The sequence below is a fragment of the Borostomias antarcticus genome, assembly GCF_949987555.1.
Source record: "Borostomias antarcticus genome assembly, chromosome: 24".
In the NCBI taxonomy this organism is placed as follows: domain Eukaryota; kingdom Metazoa; phylum Chordata; class Actinopteri; order Stomiiformes; family Stomiidae; genus Borostomias; species Borostomias antarcticus.
In genome coordinates, this window is record NC_140257.1 from 11,554,928 (window position 1) to 11,573,044 (window position 18,117).

The window sequence follows — 18,117 nt, forward strand, 5'->3', positions numbered from 1 at the left end:
ATATGATCAAAAAAAGATAATAGTAGCCAACTAATAATAACGATAATAATAGCAATACTAACAATAACAATGTTGATAATAGCCTATAAGACTACTACTATAGGCTACTACGAGGCTATGCCGAATAATAGGCCTATAATAGGCTATTATTAATAATAATAATAGGCCTAATAATAATCATAAATAATCATAATATGCCTAATTTAAACAATGATAATCAGAATCAGAATAATGTTTTGCATAAGAGTTATAATAGTAGGCTACCTTAATAGTAGTAGTAGTAGTAGTAGGCTAGGCAAATGTAACGTATTGTTGTTTGCGACAGACTATATTAAACTGAAAATGTACAAACCATTCGTTAGATTTGCAAGCAATGTGAAGAATCTGGACAGTAGTAAATAATGAAATAAATGTCTTCATGCTACAACGCACACGTTTCACAAATCAGCCGTCGCCCATTAATCATGAACTCACACTTCTAGAGGTTACATCACAGGCGAAACACACTTTATCAAAGCCGTCTTTGGTAACTACTAGCCCTTCATTTTTTATGTAGGCCTAAACGTTTTTTATAATATGTTCATAATATGTATTCTTAATCAGACATTAATATAGCCTAGATTTCATTTTTGAGGCCTACAGTAACATTCGTCACGTCATGTCGCTCTACAACCGCATTGTATTGGCCCGATGGACTGGGATGCGTAGAAAGCTAATGGAGAGTTGCCAGAAATGCGTCCTGCAATTACAAATAAAATAAAATAGAATGATCTCTTAGCTTTTGGCATTGAAACTCTCAGTCATTAAATGTCACGTGTCATGTTATCTGAATAAGTGCATAATTCTAGCAGACCAGTTTTTTGCTCTATAATCGGAAATAGGCTCTCAGGAGCCTGTAACAAAGTGCTGGTGTTGGAGATAATCATTATCAAGTTGGTACATAAGGCAATGACACCTGAAGAGGACTGGCTATTATGCAATGAAAGAAACAAACATAATTCAGATAGGACTTAGTTGATGGTATCTTAAAATCAATAAGCTATCTAACAAAAAAAATCACAAACGCTACCTATTGCAATGATAATAGGCTACTGTTAACAATAACAACAACAATACTACAAACACTAATAGCCTACTATAATAATAATAATAATCATAATAATCATAATAATAATAATCATAATAATCATAATAATAATAGCAAGAATACTATTATAAGAACAACAATTATTATTATTATTATTATTAGGTTATTGTTGTTATTATTATTCGTATTATTACTATTATTATTATTAAAGTTGTGGTCGTATATTAAAGTAGTCTAAACCTATCACTAATACTAAAACTGAAAATAACACTGGGCTATTCCGTAGTTTTTATCATGCTGGACTAATATATAATGTAGACCTACAGGTTTCTACACAAATAGGCACTTAATATGGCTTATCATGTCTAAGACAGCTTTTCAAGTAGGCCTACTAAACGTTTACAGGTGGTACCGTCTTTTTTCCAAATTGATAGGCCTATAACATATTTATAGGTCTATTGGTGGTCGTGCTGCCGTGTCTGACTGCCCCTGGATAATGTGAAGATAGGGAGAGAGACTGCGCGGCGTCCTGCCACTTTCCCCAAAGTGATTCGTCACAAGTTAACTGTCAGAGAGACACACTTCATGGCATTGGGGTGAAAACACCTAATTCGTCAAGACGGGGCTGGGCAGACAGTAAAACCAGGATTTTGTATTCTCACACCTCCCTGACAACTGTCCCAGCCTCCCTGATAGTCCACGGAGACAGTAGCTCATGTTTACCCCCAATAGGCCTACCATTTTCTTACCGTTCTCAGTTTTGTTTATTTCTAATGCTTCAGTACAAGACACCCAATATTCCACCAGAATATATATAGACGTCCGAGAGCAAGACGTCCATTTTACGAGGATTCTGGCACCAGAGGGCTAAAACGGCCACCTTTATAACTACGCAGTTACTGTTTCTTAAAAACGCCCCCTCTCCAAAGCAGCGAAAAGTGTGAGGAATGCTGAGATAAAAGTGAGGGGCAAATAGAATAAATATGACTCCAATCAGATCGAATACTCACATTTTCCAAAAGAGTTGGAAACATAGCCTATTAGTTTGTAAATTCTTATTTGTGACAAGAATGGTCCTTCTTTGAAACCATTTAAATATTTAAAGTCAAACAGTGGATAGATGCTTGGCTCCTGGCTCTCACATGCACGGTAGGCCTATTTCTTTCTGTGCAACAAAATGTGACTGAAAATGTGTCCTAGCCTCTGAAACGCAAACAGCCACCAGCGTGTTAGCCAGACAAAATGTAAATAGACATGAATGCCAATTGAACTCCGAGTCTGATGAACGAGGGACTATTTGTTAAGCCCTTTATACGCGACAGAAGACTAGTAAATTAATGATTCAATTGGCACCTCTTCACTCTTGATCACTTTACTGGCCAATGTATATTCCAACTGACTGAATCATTGGAGTTCAAAGCAAATCCATTCAGAGCAGCACATAGGCTACGTGCTGTGAGTTTTGCTTCTATGGTGCTGAACCCATTTAATCCCAACTAAAGGCGTCTGACTTAAATAAACTAATTAGCTGAAGCCGCTTTAAAATCGAGATAGGATAAATAAAACTAGGAAAACAATTTACGATTATTTTCATTTCATTCGTTTAAAATGATAAACATGACAATGATAAGTTATTCATTATGAAAATGTAGACAATTATTTTGAAAGATTCTGTTCTCTTTCAATGGAAATTCGTTAGGCCAATAATTAATCAAATTGATGGATAGCTATTGGTGTTGAACATGCTGTTCGTTACAGTGCATTGATATTTAGGCTACTTTATTTCTCGTTTGATCTTAGCCTGATTATAAAAGTAGGCTATTTTACGCATATCTTATACAATCTTAGATTAGTTTCAGCCCACAATTTTCTTTTTACAAATTAATCTTCCATCTGTGAATATTGACATGATGCTCTTGTTTTGACGGCCTTCAAACTTGGGACTCAAATTAAAATGAAAAAACCCTCATTTATTTGTCTGTATTTAAATTCATCCAAGAGCAATAAACAAAAGTATTTACAATAATCAAAAGTGCTAATTCTTTGATCTGTATTTAAACCAACAACGAGCGTTCACTTTAAAACATCAACATGATTACATTTACATTCTACAGGCCTAGTGATTTTAGACATGGTCAAGTCTGATTGTAGACTTCCATGTAGTACCGTTTCACAGTAATCCAATCAGAGAACGCCTATACAGTTTCTAACTGCAGCCACCAGAAGCGCCTCCTCTTATACCCCACTAGCCTAGCAGTAACGCTTTCAGTCCTATCTTTTCAGAGACCAGCAACGACGCACTATTGGAAACTTCTTGGAGCGATCGATGGCACAGAACTAGTTGGTACGTGGTGAATATTCGTTTCATACTATTCCTACTACTTTTCTCTCCCTCTTTCGTCAAACATCTGGACTAACATCTGGTTTCGGCGGTGCCTGCTGCACAAAACCTAAATCATTTCGAGTATTGTTTTGTCACTCTTACCCTGCTCTTATCTGTTATGAGTCTTATCAAGCAGTTATCTCTTTGCTGCGAAGACATATTGCGTTTTGTTTCCTATCTGTAACGGTGTGTGGGTTTTTTGTAATTATGATGATGCTATCACAAGAGGGAGGACAGGACTGTGACACGGATGAATTTCTCTCCCCTGTTAAGCGCGTGCTTTTATAACATTCCATATGGATTAATCCAGAAAGGTTGTGGCATATGCCCATTCCCAGGCTGCTATCGAAGTCCGCAGCAAACTTGCCATTTTCTTGTCTTTCACTTCTCCGAAAATAGCCTACTTCGTGCTTCTGACAGTATTTTCATGATACTCGTAGCCTACTCGCCAAAATGAAATGCGCATCAAAGGCAGAGGTGGTTTTGAATTGCGTAATGTTTCACGAGGGGGTAAGATATGAGAATTATGATTGTAAGATACCATTGGAAAACTTGTTTTTAATTGCTATGCACTATATATCAAGAGATACCGATTATGTCTGATTGTCTTATCGTGTTTGTTCTCATCGTGATAGCTTACATCAACAACAAGTTTAGTAAACAGTTCTGGTGACAGTTTTACATGGGTTTTACTCTATTCTTCGCAGTGCATACTACGCATTCACGATTTTCAGCCCTACGGTGTGTGGAAAGTGATCCTGGATGGACCTGGGCGAACACAGCTGGTCCATGGTCAAGCGAGAAGTGTCCAGCAGCCCAGGGTCACCGGCTGAACAGAGATATTTACACGGCGACAGGAGGGACGGTCACGCCTCGGATGAGCTGAGGTCACCGCCGCCAACGGAGCTTGACGCACTGGGACACCGACGCGTGGAGGGCAGATCTCTACACTCCTACGTTCACTTCGGACACCATAACAACACCCTGTCCACCACTTCAGAGGACATTACCCTGTTCACGGATTTAGACCAGGGCAACAAGCTCATCATCTCCAGCGGAGCGCACAAGGGGGGCTTACTCGTCGACCCCAGCGACATGTATCAAACACTCGCCATCGCGGCAGCGCAGAGCCAGACTGGATATGATTCCCCCTCTGGTAGTTATATGCACTCCAACCCCAACTCTCCAGTGTATGTGCCCAGCTCCCGGGTGGGCCCCATGATCCCCAGCCTGCCTTATCTACAAGCCAGCGGGTCGTCTCAGCCTAGCCATGCCGTTACCAGCCACTCGGTCTGGTCACAGTCTACTCCGGAGAGCCCCTCCTATAGCACCGGGAGCCCGCACACCTCCAACCGTTTCCATTACCCTCCAAGCCCGCCAATGAATAATATACCCAGGGACAACGGCTACAGTAACCCGCTGAACGTGACCAGCAGAGACCAGTACGGCCTCTCGCGCCCTCTCAGTGGATCATACTCCAATCCATACTCCCCGTATGTCGGACCGCAGCTATCCCAGTTGTCCTCGCCGTGGCCAGGAGGGCCGTTTGATAACACCATGCTGCACACTTTACAAAGTAGAGGTGCCCCCCTGACTATCCGAGGACCTAATGGAGGTAAGCAAAATTGTCTGAATATTCTTATTTATTGTGCACAAATGTGATGGTCTTCTTCATTAAGGCATACGCCTGACTACGACAAATGAAATATGGCAATGTATTTCTGTACCGTGGCCTATTTTTTATTTTATTTGGTGGGGGGGTGGGACAAAAGTAACTGGCTTACTTAACAGGTTGACGTTCAGTGTTCTTACACATTTCTGTTTTTGATATCAATGTATAAGGTAGCCTAGATTTTAACTTGGCAAAATGTTTTCCGTTTCGAGGTCATCAATACGTTTATTGAGATGTTCCGTATTTTCCCTGCAGATATTCTCGATGACATGGGAGAAAGTAGAGAATGTGTCAACTGCGGCTCTATCTCCACGCCGCTTTGGAGACGCGATGGCACGGGGCACTTTCTTTGCAACGCCTGTGGCCTGTACAGCAAAATGAATGGCCTGAGCCGGCCATTAATTAAGCCACAGAAACGGATGGTAAGCAAACGCTCAGGGGACTACTTAAGACACTCAATGACCTGCCTATTTATTTAAAACAATGACTCAAGGTTATCGCTAAAGATCTCGGCCCCCTAAATAACCGTTATTATATTTGACCAGCAATTCTCAGAGCCTCAGACATCCGTAGTAAGGTTATGCAGGCGGTTACACCTAGTCTATCGAGGTAATCTTATTTATTATACCTGCATGGGGTGAACACATGTCCAAAAACTTGGCTAAATTGAAAGAGGATGATTCTGAGACATTTTCCTTGCACCTTTACGCATGGTATTATGACCAGTTTTAAACTTAGAACTATCAAGCATTACCATCAGATCAGATGATTCATGTGCTTGGGTAAATGCCAAAAATGTCATTAGCCACGTACGTAGACCTGCGATATCTCTGCAGCTCACTAGTAGTCTATGGTCTGCTGTTTAATCGTCGCCTCATTAAATTAGCGTGGATTTATTATTGTACTGCCTTTCCCAGAATTCATCCAGACGAATCGGCCTCTCCTGCGCTAACTGCCAGACCAGCACGACCACCTTGTGGCGCAGAAATGCGGAGGGCGAGCCGGTGTGCAATGCATGTGGACTCTACACAAAATTACACGGCGTAAGTCAACAAATCTTTTTTTTAATGCCAGTTAGGGCTTCCTTCATTAATCTTCGACGAACGTAATTAATTACCCTCTAATTTAGTGTAGGCATGTCGACAATTCCTACAATAATGCTTTGAGTAATGACACGGAAAATAATTCAAACAAATTGTTAGGCCTACCAAGAAAATGAAAGCGTAATCACATCACATCATGTGTAAAATGGCAAAAATCGATCACAGCACACTGTACACACAATGTAGCCTACAAACATGAATCACATAGCCTATAGGCCTATGGGGGACATGGGCCTAATGTCATAGCCTACCACCAATGTTAAATTAGCCTATTCCTCACGTTTTACAGGTTCCTCGGCCGCTTGCTATGAAGAAAGAAGGAATTCAGACAAGGAAAAGGAAACCAAAAACTTTGAACAAAACCAAGGGATCTTCTGGTAAGTTATTTTGAGCTTTTAAAGTCTAAATGATGCCTTGGCGCAATTTCTGCCAATTTGAATAGGCCTAATGTTGTTATGTAGTTCTCATCATCATTGCCTTGTCATTTCACTACAGGAAATAGTAACTCGGTTCCCATGACTCCAACGTCTACGTCTTCTTCCAATTCTGAAGACTGCTCGAAGAACAGCTCTCCGCCCACGCAGGTGTCCGTCACAGGGGTAAGACGTTGTAGCCTACACTTGTTTCAATTTAATTTATTCGATTGTAAATTGATTGTCCAGCTGTCAAACAGCACATCCAAATTGAGATCGAATAAGAGCACGTTTGAAAAATGTCAGTCACATTTGAAAAAAAAACTTGGCGTGGGCCCATATACTGTGTATCCATTTCACATGCATTAAAAAAAAAAAATTGCACTATTTTATGGTATTATAACTTTGAGGACTAAATAAGTAGGATAGGTCCTAATGCGACATGGGCTAATGAAATTGGACACAATGTGTAATTGATAGAATAGCCTGACTGTTCGGGGAGCTAGGATTTCCTTTTCTGGAGCTGATTCTCTTTAGATTTCTTTCTTGAAATCAATCTCTGATTAAGCACCACAATATATTAATATTCCAACATGCCAGGAATAGATTGATATAATGTATCTTCTCACCAGTCATTTGACATAGGCCTTGCTGTACATGTCCTTACTGTTACATAGGTTTTATCATTGACATACAGTAAGCCTATAACTACTCTCTGGTGATATTGCAGGTCAACTCCTCGGTCCTAGCAGGCTCGGGGGACGTCTCTGGCTCTGGGGGCTCAGCGGTCAAGTACCCCGGACAGGACAGCCTGTACACCAGCGTGGGGATGAACCAGGCCACAGACGTGACTACCACCGTGGGAGGGGAGCGCTGGTGCCCTATGGCCCTGGCCTGAGTCTCTGAAGCTGGGGGACGGGACGCGCCCCTCCAGCCTCTCCCCCTCTCTGGACGTCCCTCTGGGCGGAAGGATTCAGCGGTCCTCGTCCCCCTGTCCATATGGAGCGAGTTGGACAGAGAGACACCCCGCAAGTTTGAAATGGCCTTTGGAATATTTGGGATTGATTTCCAGAGAGATGTGGGAGTAGAAAGTGCCTTTAAACGAAGGGAAACAATTAGACAAGGCCTGTTGGTGCTTGTTGGTCTGCAGTGGATGCTTTCAGGACCTGCTGTGCACTCTGACATCTCTCTGTCTGCCGGGGCCCTGGAGAAGGATCAACTTTCTTTCTTAAATGAAGAAATGTGTACATATGTTATGGATTCCCTCTCTGAAGAAAAGGCTAATTGGATATGAAACAGTGCTTTATCCAGCACTATTCTTGAAGAACATTTTGATTATTTTTCCTTTTTGCAACTGGAATCAATCTACAAGTACCAAGACAAACTTCATGAATCAAGCTAAAGTATTTATTAATCTTCCATTGTTGAAAATATGACTATGATTGTTAATAAAGATTTTGATATAGAGTAGAAGTAAAACAACAATTCTTATGTCTTCTTTTCTAATTAAGACCTTTTTCTTCTCTAGTAACAGTAATTGTAAATCTGCACGTTTTCCACTGAGCTCTTACTGTATCTGACGAAATGGTTTAAAACAGGGTATCAATGACTACAGCATCCTATGCCATGAATTTATTGTTTGATTATCTACTCAATTCGCAAATAATTACTCCTACAGATTTTATATTTTGAAAAAACGCTGTCAACTTTATGGTACTAAGACATTGATAGAAGCTGGTTTTTGAAAATGAGGATAGAGTGAGAAGAAAAAAATATTTCAGCAACAACAAGGGCTCACCAGAACCGCTTGAACAAAATGGCCACCACAATATTGTGTTGATGTTTCTATTTGTTACAATACAAAACTGCAAAAGCGGACTGCTGCAATATTTTGCGGCTGCAACTGACACTACCTAACTGATATGCTGTATACATGTACTAATGCAAGCATGCATTTCATGATGAAATATATAAAAAAGAAATCTAAATGTTAAATGACACTGAGGTCAATTTATGGTGATTCAATGTTACTTTGACAATCTGTTTTTGCCCATTTATTACATTTTCGGTTAATAAAATAGGTGTGGAAGGTATAATTGAGTGAAAAGATACAGGCTTTTGGTAGGCCTAGTCATTGACTTGACTAAATAAAGAACCTTTCTAATGCCTTGCTAAAAAACAACTCAGGTTTCAAAACGTAAATTTCACAAACTAAGAATACTTTTCCATTTCTATTTGTGTTCTGCCCTCACAAAATCTACACTTTCAAGGTCTGCATGACTCTCGACCTTGTAGAACTATGAGCGCTCCTCCATTAGAAACAGGCTACTGTATGTTTCCCTCTCCTCCGATAGGGGTGTGTGAGTGGCGCCTCGGTGGATCCATTTTAGGGCCAGACAAATTCCATTGCACTCTGGGGAATGTCTACTCCAGGGGAATCTGATGAGTTACTTGGTCATTGTGAAACTGGCATACAAGGCTTTTCACAGGATCCTTCATCTGAACAGGGCATATCGTTTTTTCTGGACTTATTTATTTTTGAAATATCATGTTTATTAGCATTGTTTTCCTATTATGTTTGGGTATTTGTATTTTCTGGTTGTTTTATTCCTGAAACAGTTTTAAGTGATCTTATTTAAATCTTTCAAATAAATTGCTCTGATGATACAAATGCCAATTTGGTATAATTACTCCGTTTGATATTCTTATATATGGTCTTGGTCACAGGTTATCAGAACATGATGGTGGTGTCACTGCTCTCGGGTTAACCCATATGAACTGGGAATACGAATGGTTAAGATCCAGGGGTTTGTGAGTGATTTTTTTTAACAATCCAAATACATTCACTGAGCAGGACAAAATAAAATGTCTCATAAAATGGTTATAGTAGTAGCCTTTAGAGTGCATTGTGACGGAAACGTTCCTTTAATGTGAGCCTTGAAATACAAACAGCAGTTTTCATGAATGTGTTTCTTTCTGCAACACCATGCGGACACTTGCTTTATACGACACGCAGGCAGCGACTACAGCAATGTTCCCCGTGTCCTTTTGAACCATATACCTACCCGTGTGCACCATCCTTAAGTAACCTGTCACAATGTTTAGTGTATTTAAGTGAATATGACCTCAAGCAGACAAAAAAGATTTTAGAGACAGAGAGATTTATGTCTGGGCTTTGGGTTATCTGCCGGCTCTTTGACACATTGATGTAGTTGAGTTTATTGAGTGCTGGGGAATGCGCACGAGGGCACCTCAGCCAGGAGCGCCATTTGGGGATGAGCATGTTTGGGGAACGATGGGTTTCCTCGTTGTCACTGGAGCTCTTCAGAATCTCTCTAATTATCAAAGCTGGTGTATCTTACATTACCACATGCGATCTACGGGGAACAACGGGAGGTTGGCAAGTGTCTGGCACGGTTCATTTGCAACCAGTTGAAGGCGGGGTAGAGGCATATGTAAAGCTTAACCATTTGACCGCCGCACATAGGTAGGCCTAGCCTACCACACACAAACGCGGAATGGGGTCCCGTGCTTCAACCAGTCCAAGACAAACGGCAATCCTTCCTTTGGACTATATAAATCTAAGGTAGTGTGAAAACGCAAAGATGATCACATATTTATGAGCCTGTGAATTATGAAGTGGGCCAAGCGCGGCAACGTCCTACTTGTCTCCATGGTACACGGCGGGAGGAAAAACAAACAAGTTCACAGAGATCCTCCCTCTCCTTACGCCGGATTCATACGCCTGGGGTCGAGGGTCACCAGCATGACAACGTTCAGTAATTTACTTTTATTTCACAACCAGAGATCAAACTTATGACGCACTGATCATTGTCTTAGAATGTTATTCATACGTTGTAAAAAAAAAAAAAAAAAGATGAAGAAAAAGAAAAAAAAGAAGTAATATTTAGTTGGAAATATTCGACAGGAAATTCCAGGATGACACGGTATGTCAAATGTGCTCATCTAAATTTGAAAAGACAAAGGGAAGGAGGGAGAAAGTGAAAGATAGAGACAGAGAGAGAGAGAGAGAGAGAGGGAGAGAGAGAGAGAGAGAGAGAAAGAGGGGGCGCCTGCGCTGCTTTATTTAGTCAGTGAGTCAGAGAGACAGTGTCACCAGCGAGGGCAGTGCTGAGTTGAAAGTCCCAGCGAGGCCAAGGTAAACACGGCCCAGCGGCAGAAGGAACAGCCAGCTGGGGACAGGCCACGGACACTACAGGCTACAGGCCCGGCCTGAGGCTGACTGACCACTGGGTAGGAGGGTAGGGGAGAGCCCGGCCCCGGCCCGGCGACTCCCCCAGGAGATGGCCACTGATCTTTCCATGAAGCTTTTCCTCCACTGACCACTGCCTGGCCTGCCTCCGGAAGAGACAGATCTCTGACTCAGCCCTTTTGCGATTCCTCAACAGGGGGCACGGTTTGAAAGAAAGAAAATATTTGAAAACAATATGCATCATGGCTGCAGGCGTTCCGAATAGTTGAATAACAACTAGTGACGAAGAAAAGCAAGGGAGATCACACTGGCCTCTTTCTAAATTCCAACACGTTCTTTCTCCAGTCTCCTCCCTTTCCTAGGAATCTTGATGACAACATAGAACCATCCAATCAACAAACAAAATATCAATGGTCAGAACTGCCTGGAAAAGAGGTCCTGCCCCCTCACCACTCCTACTCTCAAAACTGCATTAGTAACAGGAAGTTACGTTTCATACCTCCCGTACGAAAGCAGAGACATCCAAATAGTATTTCACAGGTACTGGGTTGTAGGTGAATTTGTTGAAAGTAAAAAGAAAGCACAGTACACTGCTGTTCATGATCCCAGGCGTTTTTATAGATACAGTATTAAGGCCCTTAGATCTGATTGGATCCATGGATGCCTGATGAAACCTATAGTCAAAACATTATTCCAGGGCGTTTTCCTTTTATTTCCCCTACATGTGTCCATGTCATTACTGTAACGTTTACAATACACTAATAACCATTGTTTATTAGTATCTGCTACTCATCTTGATCATTGAGGAAATACCACAATTCATGTAATACAAACAAATATGTATATAACCCATGGACAGAGAGGGATTCATTGTTTCAGAGTAAAATAAGGCATCATGGTTGTTGTCTGAGACTGTTAGTTGACAATGACGTGTGTGTGTGTGTGTGGTGTGTGTGCGTGCGCGTGGTGTGTGTGTGTTTTCATGCTGTGAGGAACTCCAGGAAGTAGTAGTGAATGCGGCATTATGGGAGGAGGTGTTTTGTGGGGCTAAGAATGAAGGAAGGGCAAGAGAACAAGTCCTTTCACTGGGAAAGAGGAAAGTATACATATCAGTCACTACTGACAACCTGCATCCCATGACCTGGGAATGCTGGGTGGAAGTGCCTCCGAGACTGCCAGTCGTTTAAGCTTCCAAAGAGTTCATGGGTCCTTCAAGCAGCTTGATCAAATTGAGCAGAATAAATCCCTGAATGACATGACCTATTAGCAGACATGCTAATGATAAACAACGCTCTCTGAAGGTCACCACATATTACGTCGTCTGATCTGGAAAGTGCCACAAATTAGATAGTTGACTTTCCATTTCGTGCTGCATTAAGCATGCAGGTAAAATGCTTGTTTGCGGTGAACAAAAGATGTGAAGATTAACCCTTGGCTTCAAAGACGGAGATTGGTCACGTTCATTTGATTATTTACCCAGCCTCTGGTTCCTTAAAGGTAGAGTACGCAGAAACTTCAACTGTCAAGGAAAGTTCCCTTTTTGGACACAGCATCTATTTATTAAATGTAGGCAACTTTGTGAGGAGCACTCATTGTTCATAAAAGACTCATCACACTCAAGCAAATTCTCATGAACATTTTAAAATGGTAATAGACGATGAACACCAACCGTTGTTAGATTTGCATGTACAGTACTGGTTTCTAACTTGACCTTGTTGACTGACTCTTGGCTTACAGTATGTCATTGTGATAATGTAGCACTGTACTTTTTGCAATCTCTCTATCCGCAGGGAATTATTAGGCAAAGTGCTCATTCTCATTCAAGGTGTCATTCATAGACGGACGGACAGACAGACAGACAGACAGATAGACAGACAGACAGACAGACAGACAGATAGATAGATACTTTATTACCTCTAAGCATGCACAATGGCTCATACAGGGAGGACAACTACCATAACCTAAGAATTCCCTTTCGCTTCACCCAATTTGACTGTCAAATGAGCTTATTCCGCCCTGAAGGGGTTTTTCAGAAAGGCCAACCACTGTTGGACGTGGTCGAATGGACATTTCACTACGGCGAGCTAAGCCCAGTGTCTCCACTTTGAAACCCATCCACTAAATCATGTAGCTCATTTAAGTATTTTCAACCCCTGCTATCCCAGGCATAATCCAAGATTCTTGTGAGTTCAGTGCCGGGTCAGTGCTATCTCTCCTCTCCTACTAGCTCAACAGTCCGCCTGCGTCCAAAGGAGTTTTGAATTAAGTTCAGCCCTTGTGTGTATGGGAAACCCAACTCGCCGCCAAATGCAATACTTCCCGGAGTATTTCTGTCAGAGCCCAGGCCTTCTAAAAACAAAACAATGTGAAATCACTGCAAGCCTCTTTTAATCAATTAGGTATGTGTCAATAAACAGCACTCTAATCATTCTTTTAATGTGGGGAAAGATTTGTGGGCTGACGCATGATCAAACGTCAATCATACTCCTGAGTATGATTCATCACTACCGGCCCTGTAGAGTGAGCCATCTTTATTGCAATGCACCATGGTAGTTAACAAAAACGCTCGTCTCTCTCCGACACTTTTAACCAACCGTGCCACACACGCCGCCGTTCTCTGGCTACGTTGGGTAACGGCATCGTGGCCCATGCTTTCGCTTATATGCAAACACACGTCGCATGTCTTATCTGTGAATCGTCGCACCAGCAATGCAAACACTGGTGGGAGACGGACGGAGAACAATGCCGAGCAGAGAAGGAGGGTCGTCCGTTTCACGTATCCTCACGCTTTTCACACCCAAAGAGAAGTGCTGAGTTTGTGTGTGTGTGTGTGTGTAAGTGGTGAATGGTAAATGGACTGCACTTATATAGCGCTTTTCCACCTTAGCGGCACTCAAAGCGCTTGTGTGTGTGTGTGTGTGTGTGTGCCTGCCTGTCTGCTGTTTTACTTCAGATGAAGAGGTGGGCGGACATCAGCATGGCTTCCTGGCTGGTATCCGCGCTCTGACTCCCTGGCTCCAGTCTTGGAGATGTATATGGAGTCACAGCCTTAGTCACATGGGTCAAGTACAGGCTATGAAGTCTGGAGGGATACTAGCCCCTCCCCCCTGACCCAGAATGCAGCGCAGGGCCAGGCCCGGGCCCACACTGTCTCCGAGCGAGGTATGCCTGTGTAAACATCATTTGGCGAACCGAAGGCTAGAAACGCAATAAATTTTCATTTGGAGCTCCAGAAAGCGGTGGAGCTGCTTGGTGGGGATAACATGCAGGATGTTGTGGAGCTCTGTGAACAGAGATGCTGTGAACTGGTGCTGCCCAGGGCCGGCCCTGTCCATTGGCTGGACGTCATCCTCTTGGACCTCATATTAAGGCCTCTGATAAAGAAACCAGCAACCAGGATAAATCAGGGTTTACACAGGCTGCAGGGAAGAGGATATGGCCACTGCAATCTCTGGATTTTAGTTTGCTCTTGATGTCGGTCAGCAAAATAACAGGCATTTGAACATGTTCTGTCTGTCCATCTAAGTGAATTTCCCTTTCGTCTTTTTAATATATATATTTTAAAATATTTGTTTTATATAGGCCAAGCTTGCTGCCATGAATATGCTTAGTATAGGTTTACATATCTGTCTGCCATTGTAGCCCCGCTATGCGACTGCAGAGTCCGGCCACAATAACATCAAGGCTCCTCCTCCTGATCCCTGTAGAGACTGACCGGGTAGACCCTTTGGCTGAGGCGACCAATTAATTATAGACATGACTTTAAAACTTCCTGTTTTTCCCTCTTTAATTAAGTCAATCTGCACGGCGCTGGAAAGGGAGGAAACAGCTCAAAGTAGTTCCCAATTTCAGCACGTTCAATTATTTTCTGCGACGAGAGCAGATTGCATCAGGGCCGCGTTAATATGAAGATCAACAATGTTTGATCACGGGGAAGTGGTCATTTCTTCCTGTTTCTGGCGGGAGTAATGTGGGAATACTGAGTACGGTGGCCACAGCGGGCCCGGCCCTGTGCCCGACCCAGCGAGTAGGCTACGTGCCCTGAGTCATGCCTATCCAACATCCATCTCTGACGGAGATGTTTATTATTTCACCGTGCGTTGATTTATGCCTCCACCGCTAACACCTTTCCCGTCCTCATGTATGAAAACGGAATTCCAGTGAATTCCTTCTGTGTTACTCTACCGGGCTGCTACAGTATGAGGACGCTCGCAGCACCACCGTCTGAGTTAAGTCAACATCTTTGCAACATCTTCACTGTAGCCGTTGCCAAGTGAGTTGCACAAAGTCTCAATACACCACCTGACAAATTGACTTTGACAGCGGACACACACTTGATCTCTCTCTCCCTTTCTGCTCCGTACTTATAATTACCCTAAATCTACAGCCGGCCATCGAGAGCAACAAGTCAACTTAACTGTTATCATAAATGCACAATGTTTGCTGAATACCTGCCAGTGTTTTCAAACGGTGTCCTTTTCAACTCTGAACTGAAACTAACCCCCAGCCTCACCCTCTGTTTTTCACGGCCAGAGAAACAGGAAAGGAGGGGAAAGTGAAGACTTAGGCTAAGTGTTCGCAAACCAGGGAACAGGGCCTTTAAAAAAGAAAAAAAGGGGGAGTATGTGAGATTGAAACTTTAAAATATGAAAGAAAAAAAATACACTTTTGACGTACAGTAATTCACATAAAGTAGGAGGTGACAAATTCTTTCAGGAGCCGTATCAGACGCACGCTCTCTGTTGTTTGGCCTCAGCGGTATCTGGGCTTCATATCTACAGGATCGCTGCAGTCAAAGTAACACGCGGTCGACCGACAGTCCACACGGCTGCATTCGACTCACCGCGCGGGAGAGGAACAGAAGTCAAAACTAGGAAGGACTAGAGAGCGTCATGGGTAGTGGCCGCCTCTCGGACTGAGGATGACATGGGGAGAGACGGCGATGAAGGGGTTGCCTTGGTGATGGTGGGGGGGGGGGGGGGGTGAGAGGGGGGGGGGGGGGGGTTAGATATGACATCACCGAGAGGAAACCCCGGCAGCCCTTGTAGCCGAGCTGCCCGAGGCCCCTCCACAAACAGGCCAGTTATCACATCACTAACATTTGTTTAACCCTTCTCTCCAGTGCACAAGACGGCAACTAGAAGGTGTTTGAGGGGTGGGGGGGTTGGGGTTGGTGGGGGTTGGAGAGGGGGTTGTTCCTGGATCTCTTTGGCAGGACTATCACATTTCCTGACCCCGACATCTACTGAACGCGCGCACACACACACACACACACACACACACACCTCTTCTGTAGAGACATCTCCGTCCTCCCCTTAACTCCCTCACACTCTGTTTCTGTCTCCCACTCTCCATCCTCCCTATTTGGCGGAGACCACGGGCTGAGGACATGACTTCAGTAAGGGGGGTGATGGGTGAGTGTGTGTGTGTGTGTACGGGTGGGTGGGTGGCGGGAGGGGGGGTGGGGGCTCCTCAGATATGTCTGTCCACCGCCCACTGGACTCCCCCCCCCCCCCCCCCGCTGTCCCTCCTGCGTTGGGACCGTGCGCACAGCTCTCTCCCACGCCGGGCCCCCGTGCTCTCATGCTTCATTATTCAAAGGAAAGGATCGCGGCGCATACCAAAACAAATACGGGACTCTTGGATCGGGACGGCGTTTCGAGGAGTGCGATAGCTACGGAGAAACGCTGTTGTTTTAACCAGAGGAGGATGGAACTCTATCTGGCTCTGGAGTGTGTCTGTCGCTCTGTCCTCTGGCTCTCTCACACCAATCCGGGCCCCGCCGGCGCTGTGACACTCTTATCTTATGATTGACCACAAATACACCGGTTACAAATGGACCGGCCCCAAGAGGTAGCCGCTCGTGCGCTGAAATTCCCGAGAGAGCTGATGTGCAGGTTGTGTCATTAGGCTTTGAGATTTCGGCGAGGTGCCTGCAGATCACGGGGTAATCGTCGTCCTCCTTTGACAAACGGTCCCAAAATACGAGTCGTCTTCGCTTGATAATGGCAATTATGGGTTCCTCCCTGCGCTCACCGAGGGAGACACGTAGCGTCCTGCCACTTAAGTTCTGGCCTATCTTGATGCCGTCCCACTTCGGGTGAGGTCTGCTAACTGGCCAATTGAACGCCCTGTCAGGCAGAACCCTCCTGTGACCCTAACACACACGCACACACTCGCACACACACGCACACACACACACACACACACTCACAAACATTCACTGCGTCTAGCACAGCCCCTGGCACATCAATAGTTTGTTTATAATTAGCCCTGGCACCTCTTGACTACTTAGAGAGTGATTGTTTTTGAAAAAGGCCCCTGGGGCGCTGTTGACTGATTGGCCCTAGGTGGCTGGGGGGGGAGGGGCCTGCCGCTGGCCTGTGGTCGCGGGCCACATTCCATACGAGCTGCTCTGGACCCATGTCTGACAGCCACTCCGATAATAGCCCAGTCAGATAGACTCACGGGGCAGTGTGCCTAAGCCCTGTGTGGAATCACTCAATTAAGGGTAGGAGGGGATCAGGGGGGAGGACAGACGTACTCTCCCAGAATGCCTTCTGGTCCCTTGGCACACACGCACAGACACACACGCACACACACACCAACGCCTGAGCGTTCAAACTGCAAAGACTCAATTAATAAGCGCTGCTGTTTATCCAGAGAAGTGTGAGGGGTAAATACACTTTGTGTGGTCCTCCAGTTTGCTCTGTTGGTGGGACTGATTGTGTGTGTGTGTGTGTGTGTGTGTTGGTGAGAGAGAGTGTGTGTGTGTGAGAGAGAGAGAGAGAGAGCATGTGTGTGTGTGTGTGTGTTTGAGTGAGAGAGAGAGAGAGAGAGCATGTGTGTGTGTGGAAGAGAGAGACAGTGTCTGTGTGTGTGAGAGTGAGAGAGAGAGAGAGAGAGTGTGTGTGTTCTTTTTAGTGTTTATAGTGAGGAATAGCATCCATGGGAACACCTCACAACTTCACCTCACATGGGTACCAACACTTGGCAAATGGATTCCTCACTCTTCGGGCAGCTTAGTGAAACTATCCATGTGCTTAAGTTGTCATAAATACATGTAAATACCAGCGCTAAGGTTCTCAGCCATGTTTCAGACACAGCGCCTCGACATACATTAGCACCCGCGGCGCGGCACAGGATCACTTAGGTCTTTGATTTGTCCACTTAATCACATAACGAGCTGCGGTGTCCGCGTCATTTTTCATGGAAAGACTGTTTGGCTTTAGTGGCACCAGCCCAA

At 44.0% G+C, this 18,117-nt stretch overlaps 1 protein-coding gene across 1 annotated transcript; it reads left to right on the plus strand.

Moving 5' to 3' along the window:
• The first annotated feature begins 3,363 nt into the window (after positions 1 to 3,363).
• On the plus strand, positions 3,364 to 9,289 carry gata6 (GATA binding protein 6). The gene is made up of 7 exons (XM_084458383.1): positions 3,364 to 3,431; positions 4,178 to 5,085; positions 5,398 to 5,564; positions 6,060 to 6,185; positions 6,535 to 6,622; positions 6,741 to 6,844; positions 7,389 to 9,289. Exons 2-7 carry the CDS (start codon positions 4,233 to 4,235, stop codon positions 7,554 to 7,556), a joined length of 1,506 nt encoding a protein of 501 aa, XP_084314509.1. The 5' UTR covers positions 3,364 to 3,431; positions 4,178 to 4,232; the 3' UTR covers positions 7,557 to 9,289.
• The last annotated feature ends 8,828 nt before the right edge of the window (positions 9,290 to 18,117 follow it).

Bases quoted from the DNA above. Each gene is read 5' to 3' on its own strand.
- gata6 (XM_084458383.1), top strand. From the start codon at position 4,233: ATGGACCTGGGCGAACACAGCTGGTCCATGGTCAAGCGAGAAGTGTCC. The intron at 5,086-5,397 runs GTAAGCAAAATT...TTTTCCCTGCAG, and splicing joins TATCCGAGGACCTAATGGAG to ATATTCTCGATGACATGGGA. The intron at 6,845-7,388 runs GTAAGACGTTGT...GTGATATTGCAG, and splicing joins CGCAGGTGTCCGTCACAGGG to GTCAACTCCTCGGTCCTAGC.